This window comes from Cervus elaphus, chromosome 30, assembly GCF_910594005.1.
Source record: "Cervus elaphus chromosome 30, mCerEla1.1, whole genome shotgun sequence".
Classification (NCBI taxonomy): Eukaryota; Metazoa; Chordata; class Mammalia; order Artiodactyla; family Cervidae; genus Cervus; species Cervus elaphus.
The window spans coordinates 84,411,035-84,434,969 of record NC_057844.1 but is presented as its reverse complement, the minus strand read 5'-3'; the positions used below and the strand labels follow the sequence as shown (position 1 = coordinate 84,434,969).

At 52.1% G+C, this 23,935-nt stretch overlaps 1 protein-coding gene across 9 annotated transcripts in view; it reads right to left on the bottom strand.

The window, feature by feature from the left end:
• Positions 1-23,935, bottom strand: part of ARHGEF7 (Rho guanine nucleotide exchange factor 7) — a 107,616-nt gene that overhangs the window by 67,521 nt on the left and 16,160 nt on the right. For 3 of the 9 annotated variants that reach the window (XM_043892367.1, XM_043892355.1, XM_043892361.1), the window contains exon 2: positions 11,604-11,690. The exons of 2 other annotated variants lie outside the window; for them this stretch is intronic. In XM_043892367.1, coding sequence (XP_043748302.1) covers positions 11,604-11,690 — 87 coding nt within the window. 4 more of the 9 variants (XM_043892362.1, XM_043892359.1, XM_043892364.1 and 1 more) reach the window with 4 other exon arrangements.

Here is a 23,935-nt window from a genome sequence, read left to right as displayed (position 1 = left end):
TGCTGACCGGGCCTGCTGGGGCACCCCCACCTGCAGGTGATGGCAGGGTGCCCAGCTCATCCACCCAAAAGGCTCTCCCCACCCCAACACCGGTGAGCGGCTTTGCCTTAGCTTCCAGGTTCACAGATGGCATGAAAGTCAGGAGAATCTTCCATATAATAAACAGAAACGCAAACTTCACATGGTGGTGTACTTCATGTAACAAAGATCTCGTCAGTCAGGAACCTCCCAACTGTAAGCAAGTGAAACCCAACTCAAACTGGCATAAACAAAACAAAAAACTATTGGCTTGCGTAACTAAGAGTCGAGAACAGCAAGAACCACGGGCAGGAAATCAGAGGCTTCGGGCCGTCTCCTGAATCGGCTTGTCTCTGCACGGGCTGCCGATCAGCAAGGTCCTTCCTCACGAGGCCACAAGGCCACCAGGAACCCCCGGCCACAGCCAGCAAGTCCGTCACCGCGGCCACACCTGTGAGTCCTGCCAGAGTCACAGCCGAGAGGCTGGGGAGGCAGGGCAGCACAGAGAGCCGGGCAAGGCCAGGTGATGACACTCAAGCACCTCCTGGAGACCTGCCCGCAGCTGTGACCCAGAGCAGGCAGGAAAGGCCGCCCTGGGACTGACCACCAGACCCAGGGATGACACAACAGTAGTGAGCTGCTCCCACCAGTGCCTCACACACACCCTCCCAGTCTCATCAGACTCAGAGTCACAACCACAACAGACTCTGACCCACCCGGTCACACCGCTGCAAAAGCAGACGACTCACACCTCAACGACGCCACCACCGGCCGATGTACCAGAGAGAGAACACCAGGCAATGCGGAGAAGCTCTCCTTCCACCAGTCGTTATAGAAAGGACCCGCGGAGCAGCCCTCCTCCCCTCTCCTGAAGGAGAGGCCCCCACCGCGGGAGGCCGACGGAGCTCAACTCGGGCAGCTCCAACATTCTAAATGCAACCAGCCAGGTCAGTTCCACTGATGGATTTAGGAGAAAGTTATTTTTGACACAAGAAATTGTTACTTTTGGCACAGCTCTGGAGTATGGCTCTCAAAGTTTAAAAATATAATCTTGCCCTATCACATTGTCAAGTGGAATTTGTGATTTTAGAACAAGATGAGTAAAAAATGAATCTTAAATGAGTTGTGCTATTTAAGTTTAATGCAAATGGTCCATATTGCTGGGGATATGTGAAAAACAGAAATCCAGCAGGGAATGTTCTCTTTCTTGGCTTCTGCAGATTCTGCACTTAATTCCACCTACTCCTACACCCTAGGGATAAAATTAAAAGTTCGATGATGGATTCTATCGATACACAACACTTTCACCCTATGTGCCCTCATTTCTTTTCCCTTAAAATGACAATTACATCATATTCGATTTTGTGGATTCCACTGTATCGACACCTAAAACACAAGGACAGGGACCACTTACTCAAGAAAAGAGACACCAAATATTTCACGCATTTCCAGGAAAGGCTGGGGCAGAAGGGAGCACAGGGTCCTGAAAAGTGAGGCAGCAGGACTGACGCGTGAAAGGGCTGCACCGTCTCTGCCCTCCTAGGAGCCGCCGCCCCAGACAGACGCCGCCAGGTGTGAAGACGAGCACGGGCAGCCTCTGAGGCCCCAGGCACTACGCTGCGGACTTCACCCCAACATGACCTCGTAAAGGGGAAACCGAGGCTCCAAGAGGCCTTCTGACAGAGGTTCCAGAAGGGAGCAGAGCGCTGAGCCACATCGGTCGCTGGGCCCCACACACCCACACAGAGGTCAGTGGGGCAGCACCCACAGGAGGCTGGCTCGGCACTGGCCCATCTGCCCGCCGAGGGCTCCTTGTTGGGAGGACAGTGGCACGGTCGCCAGACAGAGGGTCTGAGCAGGTGCACAGCAACTACTCAGGCTGACGGCTGGCTTAGGCGCGAACGCTTAAGAGCCAAAAGGGCAAGGAGCACATTGTGTTAATACTCAAAGCTGCTGCTGCTAAGTCACTCAGTCGTGTCCGACTCTGAGACCCCACGGCCTGCGGCCCACCAGGCTCCTCCGTCCGTGGGATTTTCCAGGCAAGAACACTGGAGTGGGGTGCCATTGTCTTCTCTGAATACTCAAAGCAAGTAGTGACAAAACCCAAACTGAGAAACACAAGTCAAGACAGAAAACTGCAAGTACACATTAACTTCCATCCCCGCCAAGGCTTTCACTGAGATGACAGAAAAAGCAGACTACTAATAAAAAACAGCAATAAAGAATCCACTGCAGGGCTAAAGGCAGGAGCAGAGGGCCACGAGCTGTCAAGATGAGGCTCAGGGAATTCCTGTGAGGGCTCCACGGCTAACCACCCCAGAGTCTTCAAAACCAAGGGAGTCATAGAGGACACAGTGGAGAAACTAGACCAACGGTACACGTCATAGTGAACGCAGCACACGACCCCTGGGTGGCGCCTACACTGAGAGAAATGCCACAGAGGTCCCCTGGAGGCCCCGGGGACCGCATCTGGGATGGCGTCGCCAGAACAGCGTCAAACGTCTGGGCGATACCAGCAGGATGTGGTTTACACAACAGGAGGGCCTGGTTTGAAGACGTGCATGCTGAGCGCGTCCCGCAGTATACACGGGGGTGCGGTACTGTGCTCAGCCGCGTCTGACTCTGCGACCCCGGGACTGCAGCCCCCGCCTGGCTCCTCTGTCCATGGGAGTCTCCAGGCTGGAACACTGGAGTGGGGTGCCATGCCCAGCTCCAGGGCATCCTCCCCACCCAGGGATCAAACCCAGTCTCCTGCACTGCAGGCAGATGCTCTACCAGCTGACCCAGCAGGGATATGGGTAAACAGCTAGCAAAGGAACCACGGGTTCACACACAACTTGGCGACAGAACAAGGCAGCGTCTACACGACCGTGTAAAGGCGCAGGGCGTTCACCCTGGTCTCCCGGCTGCTCTGCTGACTGTGAACTTTCAAAAATGAAAAGGGGGCTGACCACGAGGCTCTCTCTTGCATCCCCTCAGCGGCCCCCCAGCTTCACCCTTCAGCAGACAGGGAAGCACTCGTCACACACAGAGCTTCCCTCTGCAGGCCTCAGGGAACAGGACTCAAACCAGCCATCCCAAAAGGGCTCCTGTCCATTCAGTCGCTGCTGCGCCAACGCGTCTCAAGTCCCAGCGCAGCAGGCTGGCCCAGTCCTGCACCGAGAAGAGTGGAGAAGAGCAGCAGCTTCCCTCTGTGCCTCCTCCGCCGGGCGGGCTTCCTGGCTCTCCTGCAGGCTTGGGGGAAACACGTGGCCCCCTCTCCCAGCCAGACCGCCCCCAACGTCACCAAGCCCTCATGCCAAGCACACACCAGGACTTCCCTGATGTCCAGGGGATAAGAATCAGCCTGCCAATGCAGGAGACATGGGTTCAGCCCCTGGTCTGGGAAGATCCCAAATAACACAGAGCAACTCATCTCGCACACCTAGAGCCCATGCTCCACAAGAGAAGACACCCCAATGGGAAGCCTGTGCACCGAACCTAGAGAGGGGCCCCCCACTCGCCACAACTAGAGGAAGCCTGGACACAGCAACAAGACCCAGCACAGCCAAGAGCAAACAGACAAAACTGAAAAATAAAAATAAAGGACCCACGGGGGAACGAGTTAAAGCAGACTCTCTCCACAGGGGACGCCAGAACCACAGTCCTATAGAGCAGCCCACGGCTGCCACCCGGCCTGCCTGCTGCTCTCCCCTAGAGCGCGAGCACGTGTCAGTCACCCGGGAGCGAGGGGCAGACACCAGCGGCCGTGGACAGCAAACCCCGGCACCGCCCAGCTCGAGGACCAGGCAGTCTCTCTCAACGACCAGGGAAAACACCCAACACACACCAACCTAAATCGGGTCCAAAATTTGGGTCAAATTAGGTCAGAAATGCATATTCTGGCTAGAAAGTTATTTTTTTTTTAACATACTAAATGCAGATTTCACATCTAAATATGGTCTGAGAGGACTCGGGACTTGTTTCGCTTTGCAATTATTCACTGGGAACCTGTCCTCTCGCTAGTTCCCAGGACTCAGAGGAACTCCGCAGGGACACAAACCGCCTCAGGGCAAGAAAGGGGGGGGGCACTTCGCCTTCCTCAAGACCAACAGGGAGAAGCCAGTCAGGAGGTGGGGGTCCCTTCCTCAAGATGAACAGGCATTTTCTTGATTTGTTTTTAAATGGAAACAGAAAAGTGACAACTAGAAGATATTCAAAGTCTGTTTTACTGGACTTGGAAAAGGGGGGAAACGGAGTAAAAGAGGGGAATGAGATCAAAAGACAGCCCCCTGAGTGGCTAGAATTCCCATGGTCAGAGCAGCAGGCGGCCAAGTGTGTCAGGACTCTCCTCGTGAGCATGCAAAACGCAGCACCCGACAGCAGTCGTCCCCCCTGCTCCACGGTCCCCCAGGCCGTCCCCCCTGCCCCGCGGTCCCCGAGGCCGTCCCCCCTGCCCTGCGGTCCCCCCCAGGCCGTCCCCCCTGCCCCGTGGTCCCCGAGGCCATCCCCCCTGCCCCGCGGTCCCCCAGGCCGTCCCCCCTGACCCGCGGTCCCCGAGGCCGTCCCCCCTGACCCGCGGTCCCCCCCAGGCCGTCCCCCCTGACCCGCGGTCCCCGAGGCCATCCCCCCTGCCCCGCGGTCCCCCCCAGGCCGTCCCCCCTGCCCCGCGGTCCCCCAGGCCGTCCCCCCTGCCCCGCGGTCCCCCAGGCCGTCCCCCCTGCCCCGCGGTCCCCCAGGCCGTCCCGCCTGCCCCACGGTCCCCGAGGCCGTCCCCCCTGCCCCGCGGTCCCCGAGGCCGTCCCCCCTGCCCTGCCGTCCCCCCCAGGCCGTCCCCCCTGCCCCGCGGTCCCCGAGGCCGTCCCCCCCTGCCCCGCGGTCCCCCGAGGCCGTCCCCCCTGCCCCGCGGTCCCCCCCAGGCCGTCCCCCCTGCCCCGCGGTCCCCCCAGGCCGTCCCCCCTGCCCCGCGGTCCCCCAGACCGTCCCCCCTGCTCCGCGGTCCCCTAGACCGTCCCCCCTAGACCGCCCCCCAGACCATCGCCCCTGCCCCGCGGTCCCCCTAGGCTGTCCCCCCAGACCATTCCCCACTGTTCCACAGTCCCCTACAAGACCCGGATTCCACCCACCACCTCGGCAGTCATGGAAAGCCATGCCCCCCAGAGCTCCCACCTAGAGCCCAGCCAGCCGCCACGCTGTCAGGATCTGTGACGGACCGGGGGCCTCCCTGCAGGGCTGACAGGCAGGTAGCGGCCTGCCTCTCCATGTGACTCCACCATGTTTGTGGTGGTCTGTCAGGCAGCTACAGAAACCAGTGAAAGCTGCGATTCTGGCTTGGCTGGTCCAGTCCAGGCGCAGCATGCCCAGAAGGACGCAGCCAGTGGAGCCACACGACCCAAGTTCAAACCCCGGCGCTCCCGCGCGGGGCCGTGACCTAAGACCTTGTCATCCGCTCCTCTGCAAAGCGGGGAAAATGCCACCTTCTCTGCAGGGCACCTGGGAAGACTCAACAAAACAGCACAGGCAGAACCGCTCAGCACACACTCTACCCGACACATCAGTCCTGCTCAACTCCAAGCTGCCGTGCGTCTCCAGCCTCTTCAACGATGGAGACTTCAAGGGTCCGACGTGGGTGCCACCTGCCTCATGAGGGGCTGAGCACTTCCAGTGCAGCCGATTCAGAGCGAGAGGCGCTTTCAGTGAGAGAAGTACACTTCAGATTCTAAAGATTGAATGTGAAAAAACAAAGTAACATCAACAATATTTGCACATCAACTACACCTTGATATAAGAACATTATGGGTACACTAGGTTAAAGATAACGTACTATTAAAAATGAATTCCATGTTTCTTTTGCCTTTTTTAAACGTAGTTACTAGGAGATTTAAAATAACAGGTGTGGCTCGGTTATATTTCTATCGAATGGCGCTGATCCTGACGGGAGACCCCAGAGACCTGGCGGGAAGAGAAGCCCAGGCCTCCGCGTGGGACGCAGCCCGCGTGCAGAGGGGACCAGCTCACTGGCAGGACGGCTGGCCAGGCTCTGCAGCATGACACAGAGCATGCAGGGAAAACTAAAGAGAATCGTACTGTCAGAGGAGGATTTAACATCTCTGCTTATAAGCACCTACAAGATGGTCAGAAACAGTTATTCATCTCACCTACCAAGTGACTTTTTTTTTTCTTTTTTTTCCCAAATGACTTTTTAATTACTCACTGTCCCTCTACTTCTTTAAAGGCAAGTTCTGGCAAAAACATGAATGACTTGACTTCAAGAGTTTATTCGGTAAGTCAGTCAATAAACACTATGTCATTACCTACCACTTCCAGCTCACCATGGAGTCAGGGGAAGAGATGACCAGCTAAGACGACAGACTGTGTGACCCCAAACACACCTGTGTGCAGAGCGACAGCACACAGCTTAACCGCCCACCCGTCTGAATCCAGGTCAAGGTGGTGGTCACACCTGGGTGGGGCATCTCATTCCCAGGGGAAGGACTGTACACCTCTGTCTTTGTGTCAATTAATTCTGAAGCCTACAACAACAAGTTTCAAGTTTTCACACAAGCGTGTTTTAGTTCTTTCAACAGTATTTTTAAATAGTTTTGGACAAAATCTCAATCACAACCTTGCTAAATATCTAGATGAGAACTGGACATGAGGACAAAGAAGTTTAATGAAAGAATCTGCCCTCCAGAAATACACAAGAAAGATGAGGACTTCAGAAAGACGTAAGGCGCTTTCTTTCCCCACCTCATCAGCTCATCAGCCCAGCCTATGACAACCCTGGAGGGCCCTACTGACGCCTTTCCCTTCTCTCTGCAGGGAGGAGTCAAAGCTCCGCCACTCACACAGCGGGAAACGGGCACCCTGGCACAGTCTCCAAACTCACTTCCAGCCAGAGCGCCCCGTTTACAGAGTGGCCCCAGAACACCGCTGGCCAGCACCAGGCCAGAGGCTACTTGTGAAAGAGATGGAAGACAGCACCGCAAACGTCTGAGGCTCTCAACTTCTACTTCCTGCTCCAACAGCTTTTCTTTCACATCCTCCTTCCCAAGTTCACTGCAGGAAATCTCAAGTGCATCACATTGGCTTCAGTTTACCATTTACCCAGAAAGGCAGGCACGGCAGATGATGTAAGAAAGCTAGAATGTCCACCCCAGGAGGGTTCCATTAGCCTGAAGGCAAGAGAAACGACAGGTAGCAGGAAGGAGCCACTGGACTGCAGAGGCACGCGCTCCCACACACACTGCTGACGGCAAGGCAAAGGGACAAGACGTCTCTGGAGACACCCCGGCAGAGATGCTCAAAGCCTGCAAAAGCCCCACCTCCGACCTAATGCACTGCCACATCAGGCACCATCTCCTTCGGAGACAATCAAGGACGAGGGATCCTGTACAGCGAAGGGCATCAAAGGTCACTGCTGACAACAAGAAAGACTCGAAACAACCCCTACACCCAAAACCGAGGAGGAGCACCACAGTGAGGACACCGTTAAAACAACACGACAGACGTTTCACACAACAGTCCCTATGGCAAGTTAGAGCACATTTTAAAACATCGTGTATACCATGATGTCATGGATATTTTAAAAGCATATTTATATGCAAAGGGGGAAAAGGCTGAAAAATACACACTAAATTTCACACTGGTTATCTCTGCTGCTGCTGCTAAGTTGCTTCAGTCGTGTCCAACTCTGTGCGACCCCATAGACGGCAGATCACCAGGCTCCGCCGTCCCTGGGATTCTCCAGGCAAGAATACTAGAGTGGGGTGCCATTGCCTTCTCTGCTGGTTATCTCTAGATGGCATCATTATATAATTATTTTCCTTTTACATTTCTCCATTTCTTGAATTTTATGTAACTGAATATGGCTTATGGGATAAAGTATTTTTTTAAATGCCTACCAGCATTGTTCAAACTACAAGAAAATGATAATAATAACAGCTACTCTCTGCTTAGCACATGATATACATGAAGTGCTGTTCTAAGTGCTAAATACTAATTCATTCAATCCCATGACAAGGACAAAGGACCTGGACCCTGGTGACATGAGACACACTCGGTTTTCTGTAAAATATCACTCCTTGAAGCGGCCAGCTGCCACTGAGCGTGACACAGGCGGAGAGGGCTAAGAAAGTAACGACTCGGTTAACAGATACAAACCTGTCAACAGGTAAGAAGTAAGACAACAAAGTCAGCACGACCCACAGCTGTTGATGTGAACAAGTCTACCCCTCACCCTGTGAAACCAACACCAGAGTCAGCATGCCACCCAAACAGTCATACAGAGTGAGGTCAGAACACGTCCCCCTGAGTGGTCCCACCGCCAGGGACCGGTTTCCTTTTGGTTTCAGGCACTCGTGAGCATCCAGGGCATTACTCCCCGACATCCCCCTGCCCCCTCCGGCTCGGCCGTGGTCACTCCAGATAGGCAACGGTCTGCAGCTGCGGATGGTTCACTCACCACGCAGAGGAGTGCATAGCGAGGGGTGCTGGTCCCTAATCTTCACCACCTGCTCCTCCAGGAGGCTCAGGAAGCGAGGCCGCCTGCAGCGGCACGAAGCACCTCCTGTAGGGCCAACGCCAGCCCCGCGCCCCAGCTCCCCGCCGCCGGTCCCCAGGGGCCCACGCAGCCCTGCCAGCCTTTCTGTTTACTTCCAGCACCCGGACCCTCATACCCACTCCTGCTGCCCAGGACCTGCCGAGCCACCACCTCTGCAGTATTCCTTAACAAGCCCAACAGCAGCCCTGCAGTGAACACTCACGGGGTTAATAGTGAGAACCGACGTCAGACTGTGCCTCCTTCCTATAAAAGGAGGACTGGGCTAACTCAACAGACTAAGGGGTAAACTAAGGCAACAAGTACAAGTCCTTAAGGAATACAAACTACAGAAAGCAGCACGCTCCTGAGAGCTGAAATCAGGGGCCAGGTGGAGACGGGAAAACTATACACAGGACTTGGTCAGCATGAGCAACATTCTCACAACGACCAGGACAAGTTCCGTCCTTCCACATGTACCAGGTGAATGACAGCTTCCAGACACAACATTCTCGAGCTGGAGACACTCACAGTGCCCGGCTCCTTTCATCAGCAAACTCGACTTTTCCAGGAAAGTTCCAACTTTCATTACCAAGGCATACATAATTCTAAATAGTGTTACTTTACATGCTTATTACACTATTAGAAACATGAGAAAAAAAATCTAAATTCTTATCAAATTCCACACTATTGAAGGAAACAAAAAAAGTCAAATAAGATGCTTACTGGATAGCAAAAAAAAAAATCGTAAGCAAAATGAAAAGATCAAAGTCACATAGGCTGTTTTGCTAAATATGATTTTCCAATAAATTTTTACATTTTCCAAATTTCAAAATGTTTTCTAACCTAAAACCTAAATTGTTTTTCAAAGCTTAACAATAAATGCAAACTGTACAACAGTCCTTTAAAATTAAAACTCCGTTCATGATCAGAACCACTCACTGAGGGATAAGACTTGATTTTCACACTGTATTAAGATGTGTACGCATGAAAATAACTGATAAAGTGATTACGATGTTCCATTCCTCTTTTCCTTTAAGAAACCTGTGAATAATTTATAATGGTGGTAAACAAGAAAATACATATACCAAAAATAAGCAGTCTCTTACAAACACAGTTCAGTCTAAACCTCTGGAAAAAAGCACCTTGACACTTTACATAAAGAAAAAGCTAATCTAGAATTCAAGCTATCAATTTTGGGTTTCACATTTGTAATTTCAAAAGCTTTTTGTCAATCTCTCTTCCAGGATTTTGCGAAAACAAAGCACACAGAGCTACAAGGTATTTCAAAAGAACAAAGCCTTTCTCTGCTCACTCCCTTTCACATGTTTTTCTTTAAAATCCCTGGGAAACGACCACACTTGTGTTGCATGTGTGAGGCTGTCTTTCAGAAAGCAAGCCTGTCCCTTCACATCATGGATGAGAACAAGGCTGGAAGTCCACCTTGAGTCCACACCACACAGAATTCCTTTCTCAGATGCTTATAAACAGTGTATGGGCTTTCTGATCTGCTTTATTATTATTATTACCTCTCATTTAATTGAAAGTTTTAAGTACGACTTATAATTGAGCTTGAAAGAATGTTAACTAAACTTGTCTCTATATTAAATTTACTAGAAGAGATATTCTTAAAATTTGCACAAAAAAAAGTTTGCACAAAATAAGTCAAAATTGATTTTTGTACATAAAGTGAAACATCTGATACCAACTACAACTTCAAGGTCAACCAATCACAAGCATTTATGGAAGGCCTACGAAATGCCAAGCACTGTTCTAGATGCTTAGGATGTGTTAGTGAACAAAGTCTCTTTTAGAACATCTTTAAATAAGCTCTTAATTTTAAAAAACAGTAGCTATATAAATTTCAACAGTAACCTTTGGAAAACTAAGAATGGGTTTTTTTGGTTTTTTTTTTTAATTCAACTTTCTTTAAAACAATTCTTTCCTTAAAACCTGACACTGAAATGTCACATTATATTCAAAGTACAAACTGAGTTCTTAATGATTTAAAAAAAAAACCAAAACACCTGAATAGTTTGGAAAGGATAATAAAATTCCACAACAACCAAGAAAAAGCAAAAACTGCCACAAACATTCATTATCACAGCCTGACAGGGGACTTCGATGAAAAATGACCAAGCTCACCCAGCAGAGGAAAGGATCCTTCTGAAACAATGTCTCTCCCACTCCTGAACTGCCAATCTCTGCTCTGGAATCGCCTCTGAGTCTGATTTCCTCACAGATACCAAACCCTATCAACTTAGTGTTGATAAAAAACAGTACCAACAGATAAGCTTTCCGTAGACTCTTCCTCAGATTTGACGGCTTCCAGATTTACTTCCCAAGAAACCGAAGAGGCTGTCCTTTCAGGATGAGAACCCACCGCGGTTCCTTTGAAGATGCTTTCATACGCTGCTGCCTAGGAGCTTGGCAGAATTCACCTCAGCACTCAGATCAGGAAACAGAGGCAGAGTGTGCTAAAGCCACACGTAGAAGACGCAAGATTTAAACCCCCAACAGACACAAAGCAGCCGCATTTCTGATCTAAAGCACTACCCCATGATTTGGGGGGAGGGGGTACCCACATCCGGGAAAAAGGAGTTTCCAGGGAGACGCCGCTGAAAGACTGTACTTAGCGTAGAGACAAAATCCTAAGCAACGTGGAAACGACATCCCCGCCCAGAAGGCTCCCCGCGACGCAGCTTAACGTCTCTAACCTAAATGTCCAGTCAGAATGAGAGCCAGCTGACCTACAGCCCAAGGGAGACTAGGAGCGCGTCGAGGAGGACGAGGGGCCCGTTTTCTTTCTCCGGGCCCGGCCTGACACCTGCCTGGGCTTCGCGAGCCCACATGCGGGGCCTCCGAGCATCCCCAGGGCACAGAGGAGGCTGAGGCAGGGACCAAGGAACCCGAGAGCACCCCTGAGGAACGAGCGCTTGTCACCGGCACCGCGAACCAGCAGAGCCCCTCTCCCCGTCGCGGAGGGCGAGACGCGGGGCTCGTCCCCGCCCCGACACCGCGCTCGCCCCTGGGCACCGTGCGCCCGCGCCCCGCGCTCCGGCCTCACCTCCAGCCGCAGGGACGCCCCGCAGCCTCGCAGGAACTCGCGGATGTTGCTCAGGCACTCGCCCTCGCTCCGGGGCTCTGGGAAGACCTGCAACAGAAAGCACAGGCGCTGAGCGCCGCGCGCAGGCCGCGGGCGCGCCCCGAGGCGAGCCCGCCGCGGCCCCCGCGGGCGTGCCCGCCCCTCACGCAACCAGGCCGGGCGGCCCTGGCGGCCCGGCGCGACCCTGGCCGCCCCCGCCGGCGCCCGCGCGCCCGGCCGCCGCCTCTCCTCACCCCTTTTCCTTCCTCCCGGCTGCACCAATCTCCTCAGGCCCCTTCCCTCACCAGGAAGTGGAGCGGCGGCGGAAGTGACGTCTTCAGACCGCGCCCCGGCCAGCCCCCCGCACGCGACCTCTTCCGGTCCCCGCCTCGCTGGCGCGGCCTCCTCGCCTGGCTCCTGGCCCTCAGCCTCCGATTCAGCCCACCCGACGCGGGCCACGCGCGGACTCCTCCGTCCCCGAAAGCTGGCGCTTTTCCCCGACGCGGTCCCGCGGACGCAGCCCGCCCACCCAGCGGGGACCCGGGAAAGCTTGGCCTCCGCCGCTTCAAGCAACAACGAAGGGGCTGGCGAGAACCTGTTTTTTCTTCAGTTCTTCCCCGCCCCCGGCTCGAGGGGGCAGGGGGGCTAGAATTCTAATAGATGATTTAAACTAATTAACAACGTAAATTATGCATGTTGGGATTAAAGCTCAATGTTTTCTTCTCCTAAATATGGACCATGTGCTTCATCAATGATTAACCAAAATAGCCTGTTACTCTTCAGCGCGAAGGCTGCTGGAGACAAATGGAAATTGCAGCCTCCATCCCAGGAGAGGAGCGGCGAGGGCTCACGCAGACAGACCTTCTGTGCTTGGTCCAAGGCAGAGCTGTAAAGGCCACCGCCACGCGTGTAAGGAGTTACTAACAATCTCCCACGGCAAGAAACGAAGGAAACCAAGAACAGCACCAATTACACAGAACAATCAAGGGAGAAGCCTGAGACCTCAGAAGAGCTTTTTTGTTGTTCTGAACTACACATGAAGGCTTTTTACACTGAAGTGTCATCAGGAATTCGAGCATTCAGGACGTTCAAGACACTTTTGTCCTTCTGTCCTCTAGTGTGAAATCTCGACATTCCATCAGGTCTCTCTCAGGAATACTGTGGTTTCATGTCAAAGTGCTTAGGGCTTCTAAAATTACAAAAGAAAACCAGGGTGTTAAGCAGTGCAAAGATGGAGTAAATGAGACTTTTTTTCCCCCCTAAAGTTTAAAAATTCCTAGAGAAGTGCCAACATGTTTCCCTCCAAATACTGAACAGATTTGTTTTTTCCAGTGGAACAGCAAAACCAAAGCTGCCTTCTAGTCCCATCTACTCCTTCCTCAGACTCCCTCAGTCAGTCCTCATTCATGGATTCTGTATTTGCAAATTGGCCTACTCGATAAAATTTATGTGTAACCACAAAATCCATATTTGCAGCACTTTCTCAGCCATTTATAAATGTGCAAAGCAGCAAGAAATTTGAATTTCCTTATGCACATGTTCCCAGCTGAATGTGAATAAGGTCATGCTGTGCCATCTTACATTAGCTCTTAATGGAAGCAAATGTCCTTTCCACTATCTATTGGTGCCATGTTTTTCACTTTTTTTTTTTTCTTGGTGATTTCACTATTTTAAATGGCCCCCAAGCATAGTGCTAAAGCACTGTCCAGTGTTCCTAAGCACAAGAAGGTTGTGATGCGCCTTACAGAGAAAATACGTGTGATAGATAAACTTCATTCAGGCCTGAGTTACAGCGCTAGGGGCCCCAGATTCAACATTAATGAGTCAACAATACAGTACATGTAGAAAAAGGAAGAAGATATTCGGAGATGACATGAAGCCATTTTGGAAAGTGCTTAAGTAACCTTTATAGTGTGTGATGCAGCTGTGGGAAAGATGGAAAAGCAACTAAATTTGTGGGTTCATGAGATGACAAGCAATAAAAAGAGCATAGTAGACAGCATTGTTGTGAGGCTGAAAGCCAAAGAAATGTACAGTCATCTTACCCAGGGCCAAGACAATATTAAACCCTTCTCAGCTAGTGCAGGTTGGCTTGCACAATTCAAAAGGTGATACCACATGAAAAATGTTAGACTTGCAGGCAAGCCAGGTTCTACATATCGGGAGGCAGCAGAAGGGTTTAGAAAATACCTGCTAAGTGTTATATATTAAAAGGGTTATATAGAAGAGCAGGTTTTGAGTGCTGATGAAAACTGGCTTATTTTACAAGAATGCTGGCAAGTGAACCTGTGCAATGCAAATGGCCCCCAAAGCTCCTGGCTTTAAATCATTCAAAGACTGGGTAACCTTGCTATTAGGTGCAGTCGCCAAGGGTGACTTTAAGAGAAAACCCCTCATGGTACACAGAGCACAAAACCCACGAGCATTCAGAGGGAAAACCTTGAACCATATGCCAGTCCATTGGAGATGGAACAAAAAAGCATGGATGGCATCTGAAATATTTCTGGGAAGTTTCCACAACTGCTTCCCAGAAGCTGAACGCTATCTCCATGGCAAAAACCTTGCCTTCACGGTTTTATTAATCTTGGATAACGCCCCAGTTCATTGCTGTTAGGAGCTCAAAAACGCCCACCCTGACATAGAAGTTGTCCTCATGCCCCCAAACATGGCATCTCTCATCCAAGCCCTCAGTCAGGGTATGATAAAAGCTTTCAAGGCACTTTACGCCAGGGAGCTTTAAGCCAGGCTTTCGAGGCTCTCAGCACCAACAAGGAGACCACCATACTGGAGTACTGGAAGTCAGTCACCATACGCAACATTATTGATCACATCAGCACAGCCTGGGACAGCATCAAACAGGCTACCATTAGCAGTTGTTGGGGAAACATTTGGCCAAACTGAAAAATTTTGAAGGTTTTGAAGATGTCGCAGAAAACACGAAGAATAGTGTCAAAAACATAATGCATATTGCACAACAAATGAGTGGAGAGGGTTTCCATAACATGAAGGCAGGCAACAGGGAGGAAATTTGGAGAGAAACAACAGCAGAACCTACCAACCAAGACTCAGATGAGATGGCAGAATGAGGTGTCAAAGTCAGCAATGAGGATGGCAGTGCAAGTCAGCCTGAGACTGCAAGAATTGTCCCTTTTACAGCAGCCAAGATGGTGGAATGGCCTTCAGCCTTGGAAGAAATTTTCAATGACGTGGAAAATAGGGACCCTGTGCCCAAATGCAGCCTCACATTTAAGCACCTTGCCTCAACTGCATTCATCTCTTAGGCCAAAACACATAAAGATATGAGGCAAAAAGCCAAGTGGACAAAGTCAAAGCAATTATTTCAAGTCAGATTGGGAGGGAAAGTTGTTGACACCATCACCAACCTGTAAAGGCCAAACTCCTGTGGCAGGGCTGCCAGGCCACCCTCCTTGATGTCTTCCTCTTCTGCCCAGGGAGCTTCACCACTTTCCTTCAGTTTCCAGTGAAGTAAAAAGAAGTCATGTCCGACTCTTTGTGACCCCATAGTCCATGGAATTCTCCAGGCCAGAATACTAGAGTGGGTAGCCGTTCCCTTCTCCAGGGGATCTTCCCAACCCAGGGATAGAACCTAGGTCTCCCGCAGTGCAGGCGGATTCTTTATCAGCTGAGCCACCAGGGACAAGTTTCCAAGGGGCACGCCAACATTGAGGGGCTTCACCACACCGCGCACCGCCCTGCCACGTGTCACACAGCTCCACCAACAGTGAGGCAGTTTCTGTACGTTTGTAAACGTTTAATCTTCAGTTAACACTTTTGGAGGTTTTCTTTCTTGTGTTACACTGTACTGTCCAGTATATGGTATGCATGTGTGTGTGTGAGCAGTAGACATGTGTACTTTCTAGAACAGTCACCCGATGGTGACTACATTACACAATGCTGTCATTGAAATAGTGTTTTCTTATGAAGATACACGGCATGTTAATTATTTGTAAATATACAAATATGTTAAATAAGCCATCTTTAAACAGAAACATACCCAAAACAAGATTATGTGTTGCTTAGTTGACCAAATGTCGTGACCATAGTCTCAAAGGAAACTAACCCTGTATTTCTCCAGGAACAGTGGTTCAGTTACTGCTAATTCAGTGGTCATGGTGCCCTTGTAGAATGCAGTTACCACAAACAACAACAATTGCCTCAACATTTAAAACTATTAATCTATCAGGATCTGTTACGAATTCTCTACGAGTTCACAAATGATGGCAACATACTACAGTTTTTCATAAAAATTAATTACAAAATGCTAATTATTATTTGACAATGTATATCTTAAGGCAGTGTTTTTTAAATGTTTAATCTTCAGTTAATGCTGTTTTCGAGGTTTTCTTTCTTGTGTTACACTATACGGTCCAGTATACAGTATGCACGTGTGTGTGTATGTGTGTTTGAGCACTGGATGTGTGTACTTTTTAAAAGTCACCCGATGGTGACTACATTACATAATGCTGTCATTGAAATAGTGTTTTCTTATGAAGAAGGTTTTCTTAAATGAGTTTATTTGCCCATGGATGATCACTTACTGCTGGAAAGAGATATTGACCAGCACCAGTTCTGTTCCCATCTTGGGGTTTTTTATGCAAACACTGCGAAACCTTGTTCATAAATTAAGTGCATGGAAATGGATGGAGTTTTATTAGGATGTAACTTGATTCTGTGAAACCTTCTGAGTTACATAGCCAAAGTCCTGATACAATCTATCATAAATAAAAACTTGACATCATCAGCTAACAACTTGACTGGGGTCTCCTTCAATTTCTGTGAAAGCTGAGAAGTACAACCCTGAGCTGCAGCCTGCAGTCATCAGGGTCACACCCCTCCCAGCGCCAGGGCCTCTGTGACCCAGCCGGGAAGCCCTCCCCCAGAGCATGCACCCTGGGGACACACAAGGGCCGTAGTTGTGAAAGCGGAGGGGACAGCTGGGCCAGCGCCAGGCCCTCCTCGCACACAGGCAGCTTCCCGGCTCATCAGAGTTGAGCACAGGTGCAAGCTGAGGACCTAGAACTGGAGATGTGATGGTGGTGGTTTAGTTGTCATGTCTGACTCGTTGTAACCCCATGGACTGTAGCCCACAGGTTCCGCTGTCCATGGAATTCTCCAGGCAAGAATACTGGAGTGGGTTGCCATTTCCTTCTCCATGATGATAAAAGAGGCAATACTTAAAAGCGCCCCCCCGCCCGATATTTTGCTGAGGAAGCTGTATGAATGGTAAGTGAGCACATGAAAATGTGTGGCGCGTCCTTAGTCAGGGGGGAAATGCAATTAAAACCACAAATGACACTCTCCACCCAGCAGGCTAGTGAGCTGGAGAAGGCTGGCGGTCTCACGAGCTGAAGACGGGGAGCAGTAGGAGCCCCACGCCTGTCGGTGGGATGCTCGGGGAGCCGCGGTGTCTCTCAGAGTCAGACACGCCTGAGCCCCAGCAGTTCCTCCCCGAGGCATTTACCCAAGCGGGATGGAAACACGTCCTCCAAAAGCCACATTCGAGAATGTTCACAGCAGCTTTATTTGCAGCCACCCGAAGGCAGGCTCCCCTGAGTGCATCCTCCGAGGTGTCCAGAGAGGCACTCCAACAACTGCCCTGAGCATTTTCCAGAAATCCTCTCCCGAACCTCCCACCACGACAAACTCCAGGCTTTTCCGCCAAAAGCTGTAATCCAGCAGAGGCATAGACAGTCCCAAAAGTACTGTGATTTCCCTTTGAAATACTGCTTTTGTAGTCCGTATATGATAAGGGGCGTGTCTGATGTTCTGAGAATCTGCTACAAACTAGATCCCAAGGCAGCATTGAGGTCAGAGGTCAGACCTCAGCAACAGCTGCTGGGCTCCCGCCTCCCCAGCTTCTTCCCACCACCCACTCCATGCCCAGCACAGCCAGCTCCTCCTGCAGCGCCTTCCCTCCAGCTCTGAAGGTGTCCAGAGTCTTAGTTTCCAAAACTGCCACCAGGAAGAACAGGCTGTCCTACCAGCAAGGAATTGCACGGGCTTCAGCTAAGATGGAAAGCACAAGAAACTAACAGCTGGGAGACACCCAGCTGCCTGGGACCCTGGTCCCCAGGAGGGGTGGCTTCCTGGGGCGCCTCCACGGCCTCCTCCCTGCCCCGACTTTGTAAGTAGTCTCTTCGTTAAATACTCTTCAACCATCTGTTTAGCGTCATCTGTTTCTCGCTGGGACCCTAACCCCAGTGAGCCTCCTGGTGGTACAAACGGAACGCGGTGTCACAGCGAAAGGCGAGGAACCATTTAGGGAAAGGAGTGAGTCAGCCACAGCCCTGCCGCGGAACAGCGCACCGGCCCCCCGCACTGCTTTCAGAAAGAGGCGGCTTTACACCCTGACCTGTCACAGCCTCCTGCTTACAGGACAGTCCTCCTGGGCGGACACGCTGCCTCTGTGTTCAGAGCAAAAAGCAGGGTGTGCAGAAACGCGTGGCCTGTCTGGAGGCACACGGCAGATAACAGAGGCTGCCGCCCGGGTGGGGAGCGGGGCTCAGAGGACTAAAGTTTTTGTCACGCTGTACGTTTCCGTACCCTTTCAATTCTGTCCCACACACAAGTATTATTAAATAAACACATTTTTTAAAAGAAGAACACTCCAGTCTTCATTCCTCGACAGGTAACGTGGCCCTCCAGTTAAAAAACAGCCCTCAGAGAGCCCAGCTCTCAGTGCATTAGGGCCCTTATAAAGCAGATCTCGACCCACCCTGCCAAAATGCAAGGCGATGCTTACAACCCTAAATTCCCCACCCAGAAGTCAAACGGGCACTGAAGGGCTCGTCCAACTTGTAACGACCCGGCAGCCGTTGCTTCATTCTCACTAGAGTGTGGCTGTCTCCTGCTCAGGGGCCATGCTCATTCTGCACCCAGAGAGGCTGAGGGGAGGGAAAACAGGTCAGCAGAGCCCAGCAGAAGGCCACAGGGCCCTTCCTGCAGTCCCGCAGAGGACAGTGAGGCCGCTGCAGCGCCTGGGACCTGGCAGCGAGTTCCAGAGAGTAATCAGCTCCCAGGGCACACAGCCTGGGGTCACAGGTCGTCTACGGGGAGCCATCGAAGCCTTTGATAAAGCACGTTTTGCTCTGCTTCCCTTCCTTAACACAAGCCCTACTCCCGGGTGGATGCTACGGTCATCTGAGGAGCTGGCTGAGCCCGAAGGGCAGTCAGAAATGGAAATACACTAAGCACAGCCTTCCCAGACGTGAGGGGTGCCGGGTGGGGGCCGGCAAGACTGCACAGCCTAAATTAGCTTGGGTGTCCCCTGAGGCTCGCTTCCCACAGACTCCAAAAGCACATTTCAAGTCTCTGAGAGATGGTGGCGACCATCCCAAATGCATACCAATGCCAAAAATGGATTTTTAAAAATGTGAGCACAGACATTCCCCAGATAACCCGGGCTAAGCTTCTCCACCACGGTTGTATTTTACCCTCGCGGGAGCGTCAGATCAACAGGCAGACGTACAGTTAGTCGAATGAGAGCAATCTGAAAACCAGCACGCCACCCGCCCCGTGTGGCTGTGACCCACACACAGTGTCACAGAGGTGCGCAGCAGGGCCACTCTACCGCCTCATTCCTTCCTGACACAGGAAGACAGGAGCCCAAGCTCACAAGGGCTTCCCAGGTGGCACAGTGGTAAAGAAGCCGCCTGCGACGCAAGAGGCGTGGATTCAATCCCTGGACCAGGAAGATCCCCTGGAGAAGGAAATGGCAAGCTGCTCCAGCAGTCCTGCCTGGGAACTCGTGGACAGAGAAGCCTGGTGGGTTATACGGTCCATGGGGTCACAAGGAGTCGGACACGACTGAGCACAGAGCTCACAAGACAACTGACCGAGGCCTTGTACTCAGACTTGTCTTAACTCTAAAGTCTCACCCGTTCACATGGAACAAGCATCCTTGTTCTTCCCCTCTCACTCTTCTGCTTTCAACCCAATAGAAACATGCATTTTGGACCATAAAGAAAGCTGAGCATTGAAGAATTGATGCTTTTGAACTGTGGTATTGGAGAAGACTCCTGAGAGTCCCTTGGACTGCAAGGAGATCCAACCAGTCCATCCTAAAGGGAAATCAGTCCTGAATATTCATTGGAAGGACTGATGCTGAGGCTGAAACTCCAATACTTTTGGCCACCTGATACAAAGAACTGACTTATCGGAAAAGACCCTAATGCTGGGAAAGATTGAAGGTGGGAGGAGAAGGGGGCGACAGAGGATGAGATGGGTGGATGGCATCACCAACTCGATGGACATGAGTCCGAGTAAACTCCGGGAGTTGGTGATGGACAGGGAGGCCTGGCGTGTTGCAGTCCATGGGGTTGCAGAGAGTTGGACACGACTGAGCGACTGGACTGAACTGAAACCAGAGCCACTGCTGACTTTCTTCAGCTCCATCTCTGTACTGTTTCTGGTCCTTCCTATTGGTCTCCTCTCCCACTGCACACACTTCAGAACGGCTGGCCACGCCTGTGCCCACGGGTGGAAGAGCCCATGCAGAAGCTGTGGTCCCCGAGGGGAAGGTGCCGTGTACCTGCGCAGTGTCCATGCAGCAGCTGGGGCTGAGAGTCCGTCTCACTGTTCATACTGTTCGCTGAACCCAGGGTAGGCGAGGTGCGAGCGGGGAAGCTGGAAGAAAACTCGAGGAGCCCCGGGAACTGCAGACAGGCTCGCTCTCCCCTGACTGGCACCCAGCCGGAGCAGCAGACACGCCGTGTTCTCCTGTAGTTGACCCAGCAGTCAGCCGCAACACGGCCATGACACCGGCCAGGACACGGGCCATAACACAGCCCCCAGGGCACATCAGGTGGAGCTCACATGTGTTTACAGAACACACGTGGCCCGCGGCCAAGCGGGTACATCGTGACGCGCACGCGCAGTGCTGTAAGGACTCCCAGCTGCTACATAACCACGTATTTACAACACGTGGGGCGAGAGAGCCTGACCACCGCCATCTTGGCTAATTTGCTCTCTCCCTACAGAGTCCTCGGAGAAGGCAATGGCACCCCACTCCAGTACTCTTGCCTGGAAAATCCCATGGACGGAGGAGCCTGGTAGGCTGCAGTTCATGGGGTCACTAAGAGGCAGACACGACTGAGCCACCTCACTTTCCCTTTTCACTTTCATGCATTGAAGAAGGAAATGGCAGCCCACTCCAGTGTTCTTGCCTGGAGACTCCCAGGGATGGGGAGCCTGGTGGGCTGCCATCTATGGGGTCGCACAGAGTCGGACACGACTGAAGCGACTTAGCAGCAGCAGCAGCTAGAGTCCCAGGGCGGAAGCCGGCCCCCAGGAGCAGAGCTGTCTGCTGTCTGAACGGGGGGCTGGGGGCGGCAGGTCTCACAGGTCTGCTCTTTGCCTCACGGACAACCCAGCCTCCTTCCTTCAACCGAGATGCCTCAGGTTAAGATGTCCCGTGTCTGCAGCCACTGCACTGTCTATCCCGCTATCCTCAGGTGTCCGGGAGGGGTCTGGGCTGCCTGCCATGGCCCTGGTTTACCGCTGTGCCCCCTCCAGCCTCTCCCCACAGTGAACCAGGGGCAGCAGTGGGGCTTCGGAGCAGCACCAGCCACCTGCTCAACCAGCCCTCCTGGCTCAAGACCCCATCTATCACTTTTAAACAGTCTGAGAAGCTGCACTGAAGCCTCTGGGCCAGAAGATGGGACACTCTGGAGACCACCTTGGAGAAGCTTTGTTTTCACCCACGGGTTAGCACGGGGGAGGTCTGAAGGCACGCAGAGGGTGCTGGCTGACTCTGCAGAGAGGCTGAGAAGCCGAACAGAGCCTTCACGGGGAAGAAACCTGAACACAGGGACAGGAAACAGCTGAAGACGCCCGCTGGCCGTGCGCCTCTCCACAAATGGCAGCTGAGACCCTCCCTGGAGGGCAGGCCAGGGGCGGGGCGGCCACAGCCGGGACACTCCTGCCGTAAAAGCCTCTCGCGTGAAAGAAGCCAGCTGAGACGTCATATTAAGGCGAGTAATAAAAAGGTGATAAAAGATCGTTATCGCCAAGAGGCTGGAGTATCTGCAGAGGGCAGGCTGAGTCATGTAGGGCCGTGGCTGTCAGACGTGTAGCTGGGAGACATGTTTTCAAACGGTCGCTTAGAAAAACGGACCTTCCTAGGTTAAAGACGAGGCTGCCAATGCAGACTCCGGAGTTCTAGACCTTCTTTACCACTGTGGCTGGAATACGTCCCTGTACATGTATAATTTGCCAGTTGCCTCACCCCTCGGCTCAAAACTCTCAGCAGCTCTCCATTTCACTCAAGGACAAGAGCCAGAGTACTTTCAAGAGAAAGAAAAGATAAGACACAGACAGGAAAGAAGAGCTCATTTGCAAAACACATGTCTAGTCAAGGGCTTGTACCCAAAACATACAGAGAAGTACTAAAACTCAACAACAAGAAGACAGACGGCCCAGTGAAAAAATGGGCAAAAGACATGAAGTCTCCTCGCCAAAGAGGGCACAAGACGGTGTCTCGCTGTATCTCACTGTTCGCTGAACCCAGGACAGGCAAGGCACAGCTGGACGAAGACGCCAGGAGCTGCAGGAACCGCAGACACGCATTACTGGCAGCAGCCAGGCAGACATCCTCTCCTCTCTAATGGCTGACGCCCCAGCAGCAACAACCACACAACTCAGCTCAACGCCATTCTGTCCTCAACTGGCCTCAACTGCAGGAGTTTTCAGGTGCTGCTTATATTATAGGTCACTGTGCACGCACCGTGCTATAAAGGACCTCGGCTGTTACATAACCACATTTTTACGAAACTTGGGGCGAGAGAGCCTGACCACTGCCATCTTGGCTAATTCCCTCTTTTCCTACAGATGGCAACGCAACTGACAGGTGAAAAGATGCCCCACGTCAGCTGATCAGGGAAGTGCAGATCAACACAGCAGTGAGACGTCCCTGCACACCCGTGAGACTGCGCCCCAGGCTGGTGAGGACCTGGGGTGACAGCAGCCCCATCCCCGGCCGGCAGGAACATGAGCCACAGAGAGACCGCGGAAGACGGCTCCTTACAAAACTGCACATCCTCCCACCCAAGGTCCGGCAGTCTTGCTCCTTGGGTAAATTCGCTTTACCCAAATGAGTTGAAAACATGTCCATGCAAAGACCTGAATATGAATGTTTATAGCAGCTTTATCCATAACTGCCAAAAGCTGGACGTCATCAAGATGCCCTTCTGTAGGTGAGTGAGTAAACAGACTGTGGTTTACTCACTGACAATGCAGACAACGGGAGATCACTCAGTCATAAAAAGAAACGAGCGGTCAAGACACAGGAAGGCACAGCAGAGACTTAAATGCACACGACCGAGTGACGGAAGCCAATCTGAAAGGGCTACACACCGTGTGACCCTACGTGATGACATCCCAGAAGAGGCAGAACGGCCAGGGATGAGGGGACAGGGTGGGATGATGAACAGGCAGAGTGCAGAGAAGTCTTAGGGCCGTGAACCGTCCCGCGTGACGCTGTGATGATGGACATGGGTGGTGTCCAAGCCCACGACTGCACAGCGCAGGGCGAATCCTCACGTCCACTACGGACTTTTCTCAGTGTATCAGCCTCGCGTCACCCACTGCAGCAGCTGACGCACACTGATGCAAGACGTTAACAGCAGGGGAAAGCGGGGAGGGCTGGATGGAAATCTCTGTGCTTTCTGCTCAGTGTTTCTAGAAACCTAAGACTGCAAATAAAGTCTACTGAGTTTTTTTTTTTTTAAGTCAAAGTCCTTATGATGGCTGAGCCTGCCTGCACAGGCAGCTCTCCCGTGCCCTCCCTGACCTCACCGGCCAGCCACTACTCTCCCCCAACCCACAGTGGCCTCTGCTGTTCCCAGAATTTGCCAGCCAGGCTCCCACCTCAGGGCCTTCTCACCGGCTCTTCCCCTCGCCTGAAACTCCCTTCTTCCTGATATTCAGGTCCCGCCTTTGCTCATATGCATTGTCTTTGTTTAAATGTCACTCCCTGGCACACCTCCCTACCGGTCAGATGCAAAACTGCAGCATTACCCTACCTGCCCGCACCCCTGCCCCCCCGTTTCCTCCATAGCTCCAACACAAACACGCTACGCAATCGACGTGCGTGCCATGCGCACGTCCAGAGAGCCTGCTTGCACATGGAGCACACATTTCACATGCAGACTCTGTGTGAGGAGTGCTAGGTCTCAACACCTGGCATACAGTGATACAAGCACTGAGCATATTAACCGTTAGGTGATTGAATGGCTTACTTAAGGACCAGTGCCTGTGACTCGAATTGGTACCAGAACCACTTGGGTACAGCTTCC